The following is a 15,399-nucleotide window of genomic DNA, read 5'->3' on the forward strand; positions in this document are numbered from 1 at the left end:
GCCTCAGTTCATGCTCCACCCCCGCCAACCTCCTTCCCTCCTCAAAGGCCATCTCTGTGAATGGCGGTTCCTCAAGCCACAAACCTGGGGGTCCTCTTCCTCACCCCCATATTCAGCCAATTCTAAGTGCTATTAATAATAATGATGATGATGATGATAACAATGATAATGGTGATAATGACAGTTGGCATTTATGGGCTTCCTACCTGGCAGGCACACCAAACACTTTATACGCATTACATCCGATCATCTTCCCACACCCCTATTATTAGCCTAATTTGACACAGAAGCCTGGACAGGGTCACCCTTTTCCAAGTCACCCAGACAGTAAGTGGCAGAGCTGGGATTCAGAACGGCCAGGTCCCACTGACTCCAGGTCCCTCTATTGCTGCTAAGTAACACTAGGCCCACAGCACTGACTGCCTTACACTCCACACCAGCTCCCTCCTTCACAGAACAGCCGCAGTGTTCTAACTGGTTCCCTTCCCAGGCCCACTGGCTTTCTTTGGTTCCTCGGGGAGCTCCCCCCTTTAGGCCTCCCACTGCTGCCCCCTTGCCCTAGCACCAACCTCCCCCCCTCCACCGCCAGTCCCCGATCTATTTCAATCTCTGCTAAGTATCACTCCCTTGGAGAAGTATTACTTTTTTCATGAAGAAGCCCATGAGGAGTTGGAAAGGGCTCTGCTGCGTGTTGTCTGGCACAGCTGACAGAAGAGGAGCAGGGCTCAGGGAGCCTCTGACTGACCCAGCCAGGGCCCAGCAGTCTTCAACCTCCCTCTGCGCTTTAGTGCCGCCCCACCTGCTTCGCCATCCTGGCCCGTGACTCCCGCAGGCTGGGAGAGGCCCCTTCGCCTCTGTCCTCATGTGGCTGGGTGCTGGCTGCCGTCCCTGACAGGCAGGTCCCCACCTTCCTGGCCTCTGAACACCCAGCCACACGCACAGCTGCCATGGTGTTGCCCTGCAGGAAGGGTGGGGACCTTCTGGTCACTCCTGACAGTCTGGAGAGTTTATCCTTTTTTTCCCCTGGCCTCATCCAACCATTGAAACAAAGCAAAAAAGAAGCTGTATTCTGCTTCTGAGCTATGGATCCCCAATTATATTCCTTTTCTGACTCACATCTTTGCCCCCAGAACCCCAAGCCCAGGGTTTGGCCCTCAGCAAAGGCTCATAAAACAACTGTTCAACACGTAGATCGCTTTTCTACTGCCTCCCACGCAGGCTGGGACTCTGCCGACCTCTCCCCCTCGCCAGCTCCACCTCAACCCTCAAGGCTGTGAGAGGTGTGCTCTGCACCCCAGACTCTTGTCCCGCGTGTCCGCATGTGCAAGGCTACTCCCGTTGTAACTTGAACATTTCCTTAAAAAAGGACTATGCACCATTTTACTCCAAATAATAGTTAATATGGATTTGAAGTCTCTAGTTATCCTGGAAGGAAGGCCGCCCTTTCTTATTGATTCCCCCCAATTTGTGTAGCGAAGAAAACACTTACCCCAGCAAAAACACAAATAATCCAATTTTTAAATGGGCCAAGAACTTGTATAGACATTTTTCCAAATAAGATATACAAATGGCCAACAAATTCATGAAAAAGTACTCAACATCACTAATCATCAGGGAAATGGAAATCAAAACCACAATGAGATATCACCTCACACATGTTAGAATAACTATCATCAAAAAGACAAGAATGTTGGCAAGGATGTGGAGAAAAGGGAACACTGCTGGTGGGAATGTAAATTGGTGCAGCCACTGTGGAAAACAGTTATGGAGCTTCCTCAAAAAATTAAAAGATAGAACTACCATACAAACCAGCAATTTCACTTCCGGGAATATACCCAAAGGAAACAAAACCACTAACTCAAAGAGATATCTGCACTCCCATGTTCATAGCAGCATTATTTACAATAGCCAAGATATGGAAACATCCTAAGTGTCCATCATGGATAAATGGATAAAAAACTTGTGGTATATGTGCAATGGAATATTATTCAGCCATTAAAAAGGAAATCCTGCCATTTGTGACAACGTAGAAACTGAAGTGAAAACTCAGATAGACAAATACTGTACAATCTCACATATGAATCTAAAAAAACAAAACTCATAGAAAAGGGATCAGATTTGCAGTTACCAAAGGCGGGGGGTGGAAGGAGGGGGAACTGGATGAAGGCAGTCAAAAGGTACAAACTTCCAGTTGTAAATAAGAATTGGGGATGTAACATACAGCATGGTGACTGTAGCTAACACTGCAGTGTGGTGTATTTGAAAGTTGTTGAGAGAGTAAATCCTAAGAGTTCTCATCACAAGGAAAAACATTTTTTTCTTTTTTTTGTTGTTGTATCTATATGAGATGATGGATATTAACTGAACTTATGGTAATCATTTCACGATATATAAGATAAATCATTATGCTGTACACCTTAAACATACAGTGCTGTATGTCAGTTATATCTCAATAAAACTGGGGGAAAAAAGAAATAGCTATTAAAAAAAAAAAGAATTAACTTACCCAGAGAGGTCTGATCTTTGTCCTGGCTCTTGGGAGGTAACCTCCAAACCCCTTAAACAAAGAATTTGACAGGTCTTTGTCACCAGTTCCTGGGAGGTAGCCCCTAAATCCTCGGGATTTTCCAAGTTATAGGAGTATCTTTGCTATTTGTGGCAGGACCTAATAGTTTATGCTAATGAGGCCACTCAAGGTGGAGACTGGTCACACCATTAAGCTGTTGTGATATCAGCCCGACCTCCAGGGAGGGGGCTGGAGGATGAGGTCAATCAAGTGGCCAAGGATTCAATCAGTTATGCCTACTGAATGACACCCCAGTAAAACTGGACACCAAAGCTCCAATGAGCTGTCCTGGTTGGCATGCTCTATGTGTAGTCACACATCAAGGTGCTGGGGAAGCAACATGTTGTGACTCCAGGGAGAGAAGACAGAGGAGGCTTCATGCCTGGGACCCTCCTAGACCTCACCCGCTGTGTCTCTTCTTTTGGCTGGGTCTGATTTGTATCCTTTTGCTGTAATAAAGCTATAACCTTAGGTATAGTGTTTCCCTGAGTTCCGTGAGTCATTCTAGCAAATTACTGAACCTGAGAGGATAGTGGGAGCTCAAACTGGTAGCCAGTTGGCCAGAAGTGAAGGTGGACTGGGGACTCCCAAATTTTCAGCCAGTGTATGAAGTGAGGGCAGTCTTGTGGAGGCTGTGCCCTTAACCTGGGAGGTTTGGCCCAACTCCACACAGTTGGTATCAGAAGTCACTGCACTGAGTCCGGCAAATCCCCTGCACAGTCCCAACGGAAGGATCCTAAATATGGTCCAAGGACCTTTTTGATACAACTATCCAGATCCTTTCTTTCACGGAGTACAAATCACTGCAATAAGAGCCAAAACGTAGGAAGGACCTTAGCCGTCATCTTTTCTGTGTGACCTTCCAGAGGAAATCAGTAGGGAGAGGAAGGTCAGAAACCATGAGAAGGGAAGTGGAGAGGAAAGAGGAGAGGCTCAGGGAGGAATAAGCAGTTGCATACTGGGGCGCAGGCATCTGAGTGAACAATGGGGCGTGCAGCGCCTCACCAGGTCCATAGAGATTAGACTGAAGCACCAGGGCAAGTGGTGGCAACTTGATCAGGACAACTGACTGGTAAATCTGTGAAATTATGGCTCTTTTCCCCTAATTAGCTAAGGTTGTATTTAAATTCCATTTTCAAAGTGGTCATTCCTTTTTTTTTTAATTACTCTTTCATCTTTTATTTATTTATTTTGCCACAAGGCACGTGGGATCATAGTTCCCTGACCAGGGATCGAACCCTCGCCCCCTGCAGTGGAAGTGCTGAGTCTTAATCACTGGACCGCCAGGGGAAGTCCCTCAAAGTGGTCATTCCTGAAAACTCAGGATAGGCATACTTTGCCTAGAGCCTCCTTATTGTTAAAGACCTATGGACCTGATGTGACCCTAACTAAGCCCCACCTCATATTACAAGTCCTTGGCCAAAATCCTAAATTTGGAAGAACGGCATGCCTGAGTGCTAGGACAGGAGAGAATCTGTGCCTATTACTTTCCTTCTACCCAGAGAAAGAACCCTAGATCAGCTTTTCCACAAAAGGAGAGTTTCCCAGATGCCACCCATACTTGGAAGAAGCCAGGTTGAAATACTAATCAAGTCAAACTTTCTTGATATTACTCTATCTTTCCCCAGGAGGGCTGCACTGAAACAAATTCGGACACCTGTGGCCTCCTCTTTCTATGCAAAGCAAAAAGCCAGCAGCAACCCCAAGCTGATAAGACTAACCTAAAGAGCAAATTATGGTGTAATTTCCTATGCTGATACTTTGTAGTTAATTTTTTAAAAAAAAGGTTTCATTTTCCTACTGGTCTGATTTCACAGGAACATTTTACCTGTTTTTGTGAGGCATTTTTTCTCCTGGAAGAGAGGTGCTGATTGGTCCCACATGACTGACAACCTGGTGTAATGAAAATTTCCAATGTAAACATTTTCCCTCAGTTTCAGCAATTTTAAATCTATATATAGAGATATCTTTGTCAGAATTGCATTGTTAGCTTCTCCCAGTAAACTGATTGTCTCACATTGTCAGTGCAAATAGAGATCTATTAATGGGTCTCACCTCCCAACTGATCCCAATGCTAGTCTGCTTACTGGCATGTACCAGCAACTTCGTCCATGGACACAAGGGCGATATTACCTTAAAAGAGATCATCAAAACGCTGAACATCCTCACAGCAAGAAAGGTGAGTAAGCTATCTGGCACCATCTCTCCAGATGTTCTGGTGATGTTGTGCATATTTCTTAGACTGTGAAAAGAACATAACAGCTTCTAGAGAGTTGGTAGTTGGTGATAGGATGGGGAGCAGTGTGGAGACTTTTCTCCTGGCACTTTTTTCCCCCGAGGGACCACAGGAAGTTTTCTCAGTTTGAGGGAGTCAGAGCTGCTCAGCAAGGCTTACCCTGTGCAGTTGGAGGTAACTCTGTCTCTTGCTCTCTCGTTCCTGCCTGGGCCAAGAACTCGTGCATGGAGCTGCCTGTAGAAGACGTCTTTGCCACCCCAAAGGTAAGAGCTGTCCCGGGTCTGCTTTGGCAGATGGGTGACTTGGGGAGGAGAGCCATCCACAAGTGTTCGAACAAGAAATTTTTTTTAACGTAAAGGGAACAGGCCCAAATTAACTATAATGGGTGAAACGTTTTCAAAGACTGAGAATTCTGATCTTTACTCTCAAATACATTTTGGTGTTTCTGGTTTCACTTGATTTAGAAGATGTATAATAGAAAGCTTGGGTTTTGTAGTCATAATTCAGATCCCAGTCCAGGAAAAAGCTCTTTAGGATTTACCCAACCCAGGTCGAGTACCTGGAATATAGGAGGCACTCAATAAATGCTGTTGAAGGAGAGAATTTTTCTGGCCCATACATTTCTGAAAAACCAAATATTCTCACAAAAACAGATATTGAGATTACAGATTGAGAGAGCTTTCATTTTGTCTAAGAGACTTCCTATGGCAACAGAAAAGGTATCGACAGAGCCCCTCCTCTTCCGCAGCCTGGTCACCTAACAGCCCACTGGCTCCGGGCATGGCTGTCCAGAGACCCTCATCTTGCTCTGTCCTGCCAACTCCCCTCGGGCCTGTCCAGAACCGTCCTGCTGGACAGGGGCCGACATATCCCTGCCTCCAGCTACTCCTGCCAGAGCATCTCACCTTTCCTCCTCCTGCTGCATCTCACCCCCACTCCCCGATCTGCAGTGGGAGGAGATAGATTTGACAGCTGATAGTGCATTTTTCTCTGACAAACACATGACTACAGCCATATCAATAGCTTTCTGCACATCAGTTCCTGTTTTCATGGAAACACACGACTGAGAATGAAAAACCCAAAGCTTCAATTTACCAGTGGTCTCCTAACCACCTGCTTTCCACATGTACTAGAGGGTAACTTGGCCAGGAGTGAAGCCCTATGTGTTGGGCAGGGCCACACCCCAGCATCCAGGCCACAGGGCAGGCCTGTCCTGCTCGTGAGCAAAGCTGGTCTTCAGGCCTTTATCTGGACTATCTCACTTTATTAAAGATTATTCCAGGAGTCTGATATACAATGATATATAATACTGTAATGTAATTATATAATAGTATATAATATAAACGTACAATACATAATATTACATAATACATATTATATAATTTTATCCTTCAGAATCTCATCCCATATCAGACTGTATCTGTCCATCAGCAGGTTGGAAGGACTTGGAGATTTTATATATATATAAATTTGTATATTATATATAATGTATTAATACTTTATATATCTCATATATTAATATTGTATATATATAGAAATAAAATAGCCAAGAGTCCACTGAGCTGTGCTCTGGGCTCTCCAGAGGTTGGCTGCACTGCTGGGAGGGTGCAACCAAAGCCAAGGGCAGGGCCCCAGCAGAAGTGCCAAGGGTTTGGAAGTGAGACAGTCTGTGGCTTTAGCCCCAGTTCTGCCATTAACTAACTGTGTGGCCTTTGGCAAGTCTCCACACCTCTTTGTGCCTCAGTTTCTACATCTGAAGATTTGAAAGCAATTTTGAAAGTTGGTTGGAATCCAACTCTTGAGTTAGTGGAAAATGTTATTGTATGATATAACTCTTGATTAAAGGCAAAAACTGGTTGTAGAGAAGCAATCATTCTAAGAAAGGGGCCAGCGTTAGGAAATGATCAAACAATCCATGACTGCGAGCCCAGGGCGACCCCACCCTGGGCTGCTCTAGAAGACCCAGCCAGCCCTCACCCCGGCCCAGGTGCAGGCTAGTCCCCGCTGCCTTCCTTCACTCTAACCTATCTCACGCCTTCTCCCGAACTGCTTCTATTCCTCCTGGATTAACAAGCTCATTTTTCCATTCTTCTCTTTTCCTCAAAGACTCAGCACTGCTTACTTATCTATTAAGATACTTCAGAACAAAGAAAGGTTGTTATTTAAAAAACCCACAAAGATGCTATGTGGGAGGAAAAGTTACTTCTTTGTGTTCTCAAGAAGAACATCTTTCCAAAATCCAGCATATTCATTTTAGTGCTTTTGGGGATCCAGAGTTCCATTATGCCCAAATTGGGTGGCATCTTGCTCTTGGCAAATGCTGGAAGAATGTGCTGATCTAAATCCTGGGTTCCACATGCAATGCCTCCCGAGTGTCTCTGAAGTTAGGTAGTCTGAGGAAGAGAAAGGTGGAAAGCAAGCAAGCTGGCTGGCCTAGGAAGGACTTCTTGGTGGACCATTAGTTGGAGGTATTTCCTACTAACAAAGGGAGCAAAAGTCCATAATTTTTCAGAGAGCTCTATGCCAACCCTCAAATCTTTTTTTAAAAAGCGAAAGTAGAGGATTTTTTCATACATCACATTTGCTGACTAAATTTGGGCATAAGTGGAGATAATGAATACAATACATATAGGATGCATCTGTATGTCCTTAAATGAAGCTAGTCAAGACCCATTAGAACTCTAGCAGAATCCCTGCACAGAAGAAGTCTCCCAAATGGTGTGCCACCATTGCTGTATTCCCATGAGGGGTGGGCTTCTTTCTGGCAGGAGACCAGGCCTCCCTTTTGAGCCTCTTTCCTGAGCAGTTCTGAACTGCAGAGTCCGCACGGCTCCTCAAAGTGTGCTAAGCTAAGCAAGACACACTCAGGCAGCGAAAGCTAGACAAGCAGTCGAAAAAGTGGGTGGTCAGAGTGTCATCCTGTTGCCACAATGCCAATGGAACTAAAACATTAAGGTCTTTAACTAAAACTGCCTTTAGAATTCCTTCTTTTAAAAGTTTTCCATTTGATTCAAACTCTTTTCTATACTTACCCTAATCACCTTTAGAAAGCCTTTTGAAAAATATCTTTTAGTTATTTTTAAAGATTTTTTCATGTGGGCCATTTTTAAAGTCTTTATTGAATTTGTTACAATATTGCTTCTGTTTTATGTTTTGGTTCTTTGGCTGCAAGGCATGTGGGATCTTAGCTCCCTGACCACAGGTCGAACCCGCACCACCTGCACTGGAAGGCAAAGTCTTAACCGCTGGACTGCCAGGGAAGTCCCCGAAAAATATCTTTAGAGGGTGTTTTCCTACCTTAAATGGCTACATACTCAAAACTGAGACAGTATAATTTCTAAGCTCCTAGCCAACGTTTTAGAAAAGGCTCATCAAATTTTGATGGAAAAATAAGCAAAGGATCTCTTCTCCTTTTGGCATTCTTGAACCTCATTGTTCTCTCTCCAGCAACATAGGCATCTGCCTCCATCTGCATATTCAGCTAGTGCCTGCCTTCACCTTGGCCTCCCCACCTCTGCTCACCCACAAAGCCCCCCCAGAGGTATGGTGATTTATGGGAGGTTTCTTGACTCCCAGAGCCCAGAGATACTGGTGCTGCTCTTAAATTTCCAGCCAGAGTATATGCCCTTTGGAAGGACATGTACTTCATTAAGTACATACATGTCCTTCCAAAGGCCCTGCCCATGAGCCATCAAGCTCCACAGCGGAAAGGGGAAGCTTTCGTAGTCTAGGATTCTGGCGCCTCGGTCTGGGTCAAGATCTTCCTGGAAAAACCCTAAAATATGAACTGCACTTCTAGAATTTAGCCTAAAGAAGTAAGAGATGAACACCAAGATTTATACAGATGACTTGCTGCCACCTTATTCACAGAAGCAAAAAACTGCAGTGATAGAGGATTGATCAACTATGGCACAAATATGCCCTAGGTTCCTACACAGCTCTCAATCACATGTTCTTAAATATTACTGAACGATTTAAGAAATTGCTAGTACTATATGTTAAGTGTAAAAAGGTTATAAAAGAGTATCAATAGCTGGTCCCTATGGCAAAAAAAAAAAAGTATTAAAAAAATCTGGAGAGATAGTTACCAAAATCTTAACAGTAGTTCTCTCTGGCTAGTGGGATAATGAGTGAATTCACTTTTGTTGAATGTATATTACTTTTTTTTTTTGTGGTATGCGGGCCTCTCACTGCTGTGGCCTCTCCCGTTGCGGAGCACAGGCTCCGGACGCGCAGGCTCAGCGGCCATGGCTCACGGGCCCAGCCGCTCCGCGGCATGTGGGATCTTCCCAGACCGGGGCACGAACCCGTGTCCCCTGCATCGGCAGGCGGACTCTCAACCACTGCGCCAGGGAAGCCCCCTGTATATTAATTTTATAGTAAAAAGTTTGGTAATCAGAAAAAATACGGAAGAACCTAAAAAGCTGCTTGGACAGTGCTTTTCATATAAATCCCCTGGAGATCCTGTTAATGCACATTGTGACTCAGTGGGTCCAGAGGGAGGCCTGAGATTCTGCATTTCTAACAAGTTCCCAGGTGACGCCCACGCTGCTGCTTCATGGGCCATATTTTGAGTGGCAAGGAACAAGAGCAGGTCCTGGCAGAGGCTGGAGACAGGTTTATCTGAGCTGGATTGGGCTCAAGCTAAGACACCCTCCAGGCTCTGGGCCTTTGTTCTTCAGTGGAGAGAGAGAGGACACACCAGGCCTGACCAGGCTGAGACACATTCTCTCTCCCAGGTTCTCAAAAAGAGCTGGTTCCCCACTTGTACAAGCCCTCTTCTGAGGCTCAAAGGTCCCCAGGAAGAGCCATGTGTCCAGACTCACACCAGGGCTGCCAGCATTCCAAGGAGGTTCTGACCCTGCACATTCGAGGCTAGAAGCCCCTAACAGAAACTCTGTCCAAGGCCCTGCACCCTTTCTCTGAAGCTGCCCCTCATGTCCCCAGGTCACACTCCTGGGGCACCTAGCTCTGATCCTGGCACTCACCTCTAGCTATGTGGGGACATGTCTTATCTCCTCACACTGCTACTTCCCATGGGGAGGGTTAAATGGAGTGCTGGTCAAAGTGGCACTGTCTAGGTCAAAGGATGGGCATTCATTTATTCAACAAACGTGGGATTTCCAGGGAACCTGGATTCAAAAACTATAAATTACGGGAATAAGACAGAGCAGACTCTGATTACGAGCTGATGTACATACAACTGCATCCACAGAAAAAAGAGCTTGCATGGGGTAAAGAAACAGACATGGGTTGTAGACAGATGGCCCTGCATGCAAATCCCCACTCTCCCATTTACTTAGTTGAGTGACTTGATTCAGGTACCCCTTCAGCAAAACCCTCCAAGGGAAAAGAAATTGGGAGGTTTCAGGAAAAGGCTGCTGCATTTGCAAGTAACTGGAAGAGGTTGTTTACTGTGACGAGCAGCCTCCATTCACGTGGCAGGAATACTTGAATACCTGATCCACAGTTGAGCAAATTCACCTCCACTTGTCCTTCTGGAAAGAAGAAACCAGAAGGAAACATCTCTCTCCAATGTTCAAAATCAAGCTAGCAGTGGCTACCTGTGGAATTTCTCTTTCTAGAACACAACCGAGAAGGAAACTTTCTGCAGGGCCGCGACTGTGCTTCGGCATATCTACAGATACCACAAGTGCTTGAACAAACCCCTGAGTGGACTTCACAGGAACCTCAGCAGCATGGCAAACATGGTAAGCTGCATTATGCCAAGAGCTTGCCTTCCAATGGATGGCAGCCTTACTTCTAAGATATTTCTCCTTATGAATAGTAGTACCCTTGGTTAATCAACCCATTCATTCATTCGACAAATATTTGTTGAGGCTCCATGCGTGTTGCTTACAGGTACTGTTCTAGGCACTGGGGATACAGTTCTTGCGCTTACAGAATGTTGTAATGGGTGAGTGAGAAAAGCAAACAAGCATATGATTCCAGTAGTGATAAGTGCCATGAAGAAAAATACAGAAATAAAGAACATACAGGGGTCATGAGGGAGAGGGCTGATTTAGTAGTTGGTGACATCATCTGAGCAGATATTTGAATTAAGTGACAGAGCCGGCCATGTTACTAATTTGGAAGGAACATTCCAGGCAGAGGGAACAGCTGTGCAAAGGCCCTAAGGTAGAAATGAGCTTCATGTGTTCAAAGATCAACAGGAGGGCCTGGATCAGAGTGAGGGAGGAGGATTTTAATAGGAGATCACACAGGGCCTATGGATTCTGCCCCAAGCATGGTGGGAAACTCCCACAGGGTTTTAAGCAAGGCAGAGACCACGATCTGATTTATGTAATTTTTAAAATGATCATTCTGGCTACTGTGCAGTAAATAGACTGAGTAAGGGTAAGCATAGAAGTAAGATGGCCTGTTGAGAGGCTACCACAGTATTCCAGCCTGGAGATGATGGTGGGTGTGACAGGGTGGAAGCGGCAGACATTGTTAGATTTGGGATATAACCAAAAATAGAGCCAGAAGGACTTGCTGACACATCTGTTGTGGGGGTGAGGGAAAGAGTAAAACGTGGCCTCCTGGTTCCTAGCCTGGGCTCCTTGGGGAATGGTTGGTGCTGTTATCAGATATGAAAGACCAGGGGTGATCAGGGCTGGAGGCTGAGCTTAAGGTCAGGAGTTGAATTTTATACATAATAAGTCTGAGGTACCTACTGAATAGTCAAGTGAAGATGTTGATAAGACTGTTGAAAAAGTCTGAAGCTTAAGGGAGATATCAGAACTTGTGATATTAAGTGAAGAGTTCTTAGAAAGATGTTGTTTAAAGCCACAGGCCTGGACTTCTCTGGTGGCGCAGTGGTTGGGAATCCGCCTGCCAATGCAGGGGACACGGGTTCGAGCCCTGGTCCGGGAAGATTCCACATGCCACGGAGCAACTAAGCCTGTGTGCCACAACTACTGAGCCTGCACTCTAGAGCAAGCCACAGCTACTAAAGCCCACATGCCTAGAGCCTGTGCTCCGCAACAAGAGAAGACGCGGTAATGAGAAGCCCGCGCACCGCGAGGAAGAGTAGCCCCTGCTCACCACAACTAGAGAAAGCCCACGTGTAGCAACGAAGAACCAACGCAGCCCCAACGCAGCCAAAAAAAAAAAAAAAAAAAAGCAGGGAGGCTTTTTTAAAAAAAAATAAAGTTACATAAAGAAAGAACAAAATCCAAGGACTGAGCCCAGAGGCACTCTAACATATAGAGGTCAGGAAGAGGAGGGTCCAGCAAAAGAGACTGAGAAGTAACCAGTGAAGTAGGAGAAGTCAAAGAATGCGTGGCACCCCAGAAGGCAAATGAAGAAACTTTTAAGAAGAAGGGAGTGATCAACTGTGTCAAATGTACTAAAAGGTCAAGAATGATGAACACTGAGAATGGCCACTGGATTTGTCATGAGGGAGGTTACCGGTGATGCTGATATAAATGGAGATTCGGGATGAAAGCATGACTAGAGTGGATTCCATAGAGAATGGGGCTGGGGAGGAGTGAAAAGAAAGGGGCACCGAGTATAAAAACTCCTTCGAGGTGCTTTTCTATAACGTCGCAGAGAAACAGAACAATAGCTGAAGGGCAGGTATGGCGTGAAGGAAGTTCTTTTAAGGTGAGGTCTATACGGAGCATGTCAGTATACCAGTGGGAATGATCCAGTAAGAGGGGAGAACTGATGGTACGAAAGAGGCAGAGTCAAGAGTGGATGTTATCTAACGCCAAGTAGAGGAACTGGGGACATTCATCCCCCTCCCCCATGCCTTCTTTACAAGGTAATAGAACAGGGAGATGACACTACACTGTCTCTTTTGAGCCTCTTAATTATCTTAGGAAGTAGGCGCTATTGTTCCCCTTTTACAAAGGAGGAGACTGAAGCTTTTATAAACGAAGTAGTTTGTCCTAAGCAATGCAATTAATAATTTGGTAGAGCTGAGATTCCAACTGAAGAGGTGGCCTGGTGGTAGGTACCAGGAATCCTTTCCACCTAAAGGGCTGCCAAGCTATGATGTTTCTGGTTAATGGGCAGGGGGGCAAATGGACTGAATCTCTCTCTCAGCAGTCCAGATGGCCACGGGCTCAAGATGGCAGCAGGCAGGTCTGAGCCTCCACCTTCATGTTACGCCCCTGAGCAGAACCTAGCTGTGACACACGTCTCCAGGGATGGCCACACCCTGAAGGCAGACAGTTAGTGATGGTACAGTGGCCATTTCTAGGAGTGTAAGTAGCATGCACCAAAAACAGGCAAACCCTGTTGGCCTAGTGGCAGAGTCAAGCCAGACTGGAGGCCCTGGTTTGATCACTGTTCAGGTGGCAAGTGGCAGCATAGGCTTGACCCAGGTAGACAGGCATGAGCAAGACTCAAATACTTAGCAATGCAAACTAATGAAATGTTTCTTTTGTAGACCTGTTCTGTGAATGAAGCCAAGAAGAGTACGTTGAAAGACTTCTTGGAAAGGCTAAAGACGATTATGAAGGAGAAATACTCAAAGTGTTGAAGCTGAATATTTTAATTTATGAGTTTTTAATAGCCTTATTTTTAAAATATTTATATATTTATAACTCATCATAAAATAAAGTATATGCAGAATCTGACAGCATGATGTCATTTTAATGGCACAGACTATATTTACTTGCCTACTTTTGGGAAAACCAGTTTAATTTACTGAGAGACTAAAATTGGTGTGGGAATTAAAAAGGAAAGACCACTTCCCTCTCAAGGAGTTCCCTCTCTCATTGGAGACATAATGCATGAAATGATTAAAGTATACAAGGCCACACAAGATGTAAATGATAATTAAAAGAGCTTGCAGAGTGGGTCCCTAAGTCCCACTGACTATCAAGTTAATTCTGAATTTAAAAAGTGTCAACTGGATGCTTAGAACATTCTTTTCCCATTGGCACAAGGGTTGCTATATTGAGTCCACGGTGGGGAAATAATTCTAGCACACTACCTGGCACTGCAGTGAACAATACTTAATATCCTAATAATGTAAATTCTTTTGATTCTCAAGCCTTCGAACCAACCAATAGACAAAGCATGGAAGACTTAATTATGGTTACAGAACAGACTAAATGCTGTCAAACTGACAACAGAAAAGGAGTAGCTCAAAATGATTGAGAGGTAAAAGCAAAAGGAAAGAGAGAGAGGTGGGGCACCAACACTGTCTAAGGTTGATGGAACAAGAACAAGAGACTTAAGTATTTATTCAAACTTGGAAACGTGACAGAAGATCTAAAACTAACTTACTATAAAAAATTTGGAATGGGCAGTATAAATAAGGTAAACTCTCACTTTTCAATGGGGAAATCAATACAAAATATCTAAAGTTGATAAAAAAAATAGTTGGCAAGGTGGTCATGAATTGATGAATGTTGTAGTTGGGGATGGGTACATGACGGTTGATTACTCTGCTTTTACACGTGTTTGAAAGTTTTTATAATAAAAAGTGAAAAAACCAATAAAGTAAAACCAATAGTAAGTAAATCAAGAAATCTTTGGAATTATAATGGTAACCACCAGAAAAACTAAAAACAAAAAAGGGAGGGTGGACTGTTGGGAATGGGACTTGGAATAAGAAACAGTGAAAGCAGGGCAGGAGATTTTTGGCTTTCCATTTAAAGTCTGTGAGTGTGACCATGTGCATAAGTGATAAAATGTTTTTAAAAGTTAAAGTACTAAAATTAAAAAGACAGACAATAACAAATGTTGGTGAAGATGTGGAAAAACTAGAACTGTCACACATTGCTGGTATGATTGGAAAATGGTAGCCATTTTGGAAAACAGTGGGGTAGTTCCTCAAAAGATTAAACATAGTTACTATATGATCCAGTAATTCTAATCCTAGGTATCTACACCAAGAGAACTGAAAACATATGTCCACACAAAAACCTCTACACAAATGATCATAGCAGCATTATTCATTTATAGCAAAAAAGTAGAGACAACCCAGATGTCAATCAACTGATGAATGGATAAACAAAACGTGGTATAGCCATACAATGAAATATTATTTGACAATAAAAAGAAAAGTACTGACACATGCTACAGTATGGATGAACCTTGGGACACTATGCTAAATCAAGGAAGCCAGATACAAAGGTCATATATGGCATGATTCTATTTATATGAAATGCCCAGAAAAGGCAAATCCATAGAGGCAAAAGGTAGAATATTGGTTGCTAGGGGCTGCGGGGATGAAGGAAGAGGGAGTGACTGCTAATAGACATAGGGTTTCTTTTGGGAGCAAGGAAAATGTTTTGACATGAGATAGTCAATAATGGTTGTACAACTCTGTGACAATACTAAAAACCACTGAATTATATACTTAAAAGGATGAATTTTATAGTATGTGACATATCTCAGTAAAGCTGTTATTTTAAAAAATTAAAGGAGAAAAACAAGTGTCAAGTCATTAAAATTTGCCTTTTAAAGACATATTCTCTGCAAGAATATGGATCTAGTAACAGTGAATGAGCATTCTCTTTTCATTCTTGCTCACACACGTATGACAAAAATTAATACTAGTACTAAAATTATACCAAAACATGCAACATCTTTTTAACCCTTTCAAAATAAGGGAACAAATCAAAAGCTTCAAGTC

General features: G+C 43.9%; 1 protein-coding gene across 1 annotated transcript; it reads left to right on the top strand.

Annotated features, from left to right (window-relative positions):
- The first annotated feature begins 4,610 nt into the window (after positions 1-4,610).
- Positions 4,611-13,293, top strand: IL4 (interleukin 4). Its single transcript, XM_060091926.1, has 4 exons — positions 4,611-4,745; positions 5,018-5,065; positions 10,388-10,513; positions 13,201-13,293. Exons 1-4 carry the CDS (start codon positions 4,611-4,613, stop codon positions 13,291-13,293), a joined length of 402 nt encoding a protein of 133 aa, XP_059947909.1.
- The last annotated feature ends 2,106 nt before the right edge of the window (positions 13,294-15,399 follow it).

The sequence above is a fragment of the Mesoplodon densirostris genome, chromosome 3 (assembly GCF_025265405.1).
Source record: "Mesoplodon densirostris isolate mMesDen1 chromosome 3, mMesDen1 primary haplotype, whole genome shotgun sequence".
NCBI classification, from domain to species: domain Eukaryota; kingdom Metazoa; phylum Chordata; class Mammalia; order Artiodactyla; family Ziphiidae; genus Mesoplodon; species Mesoplodon densirostris.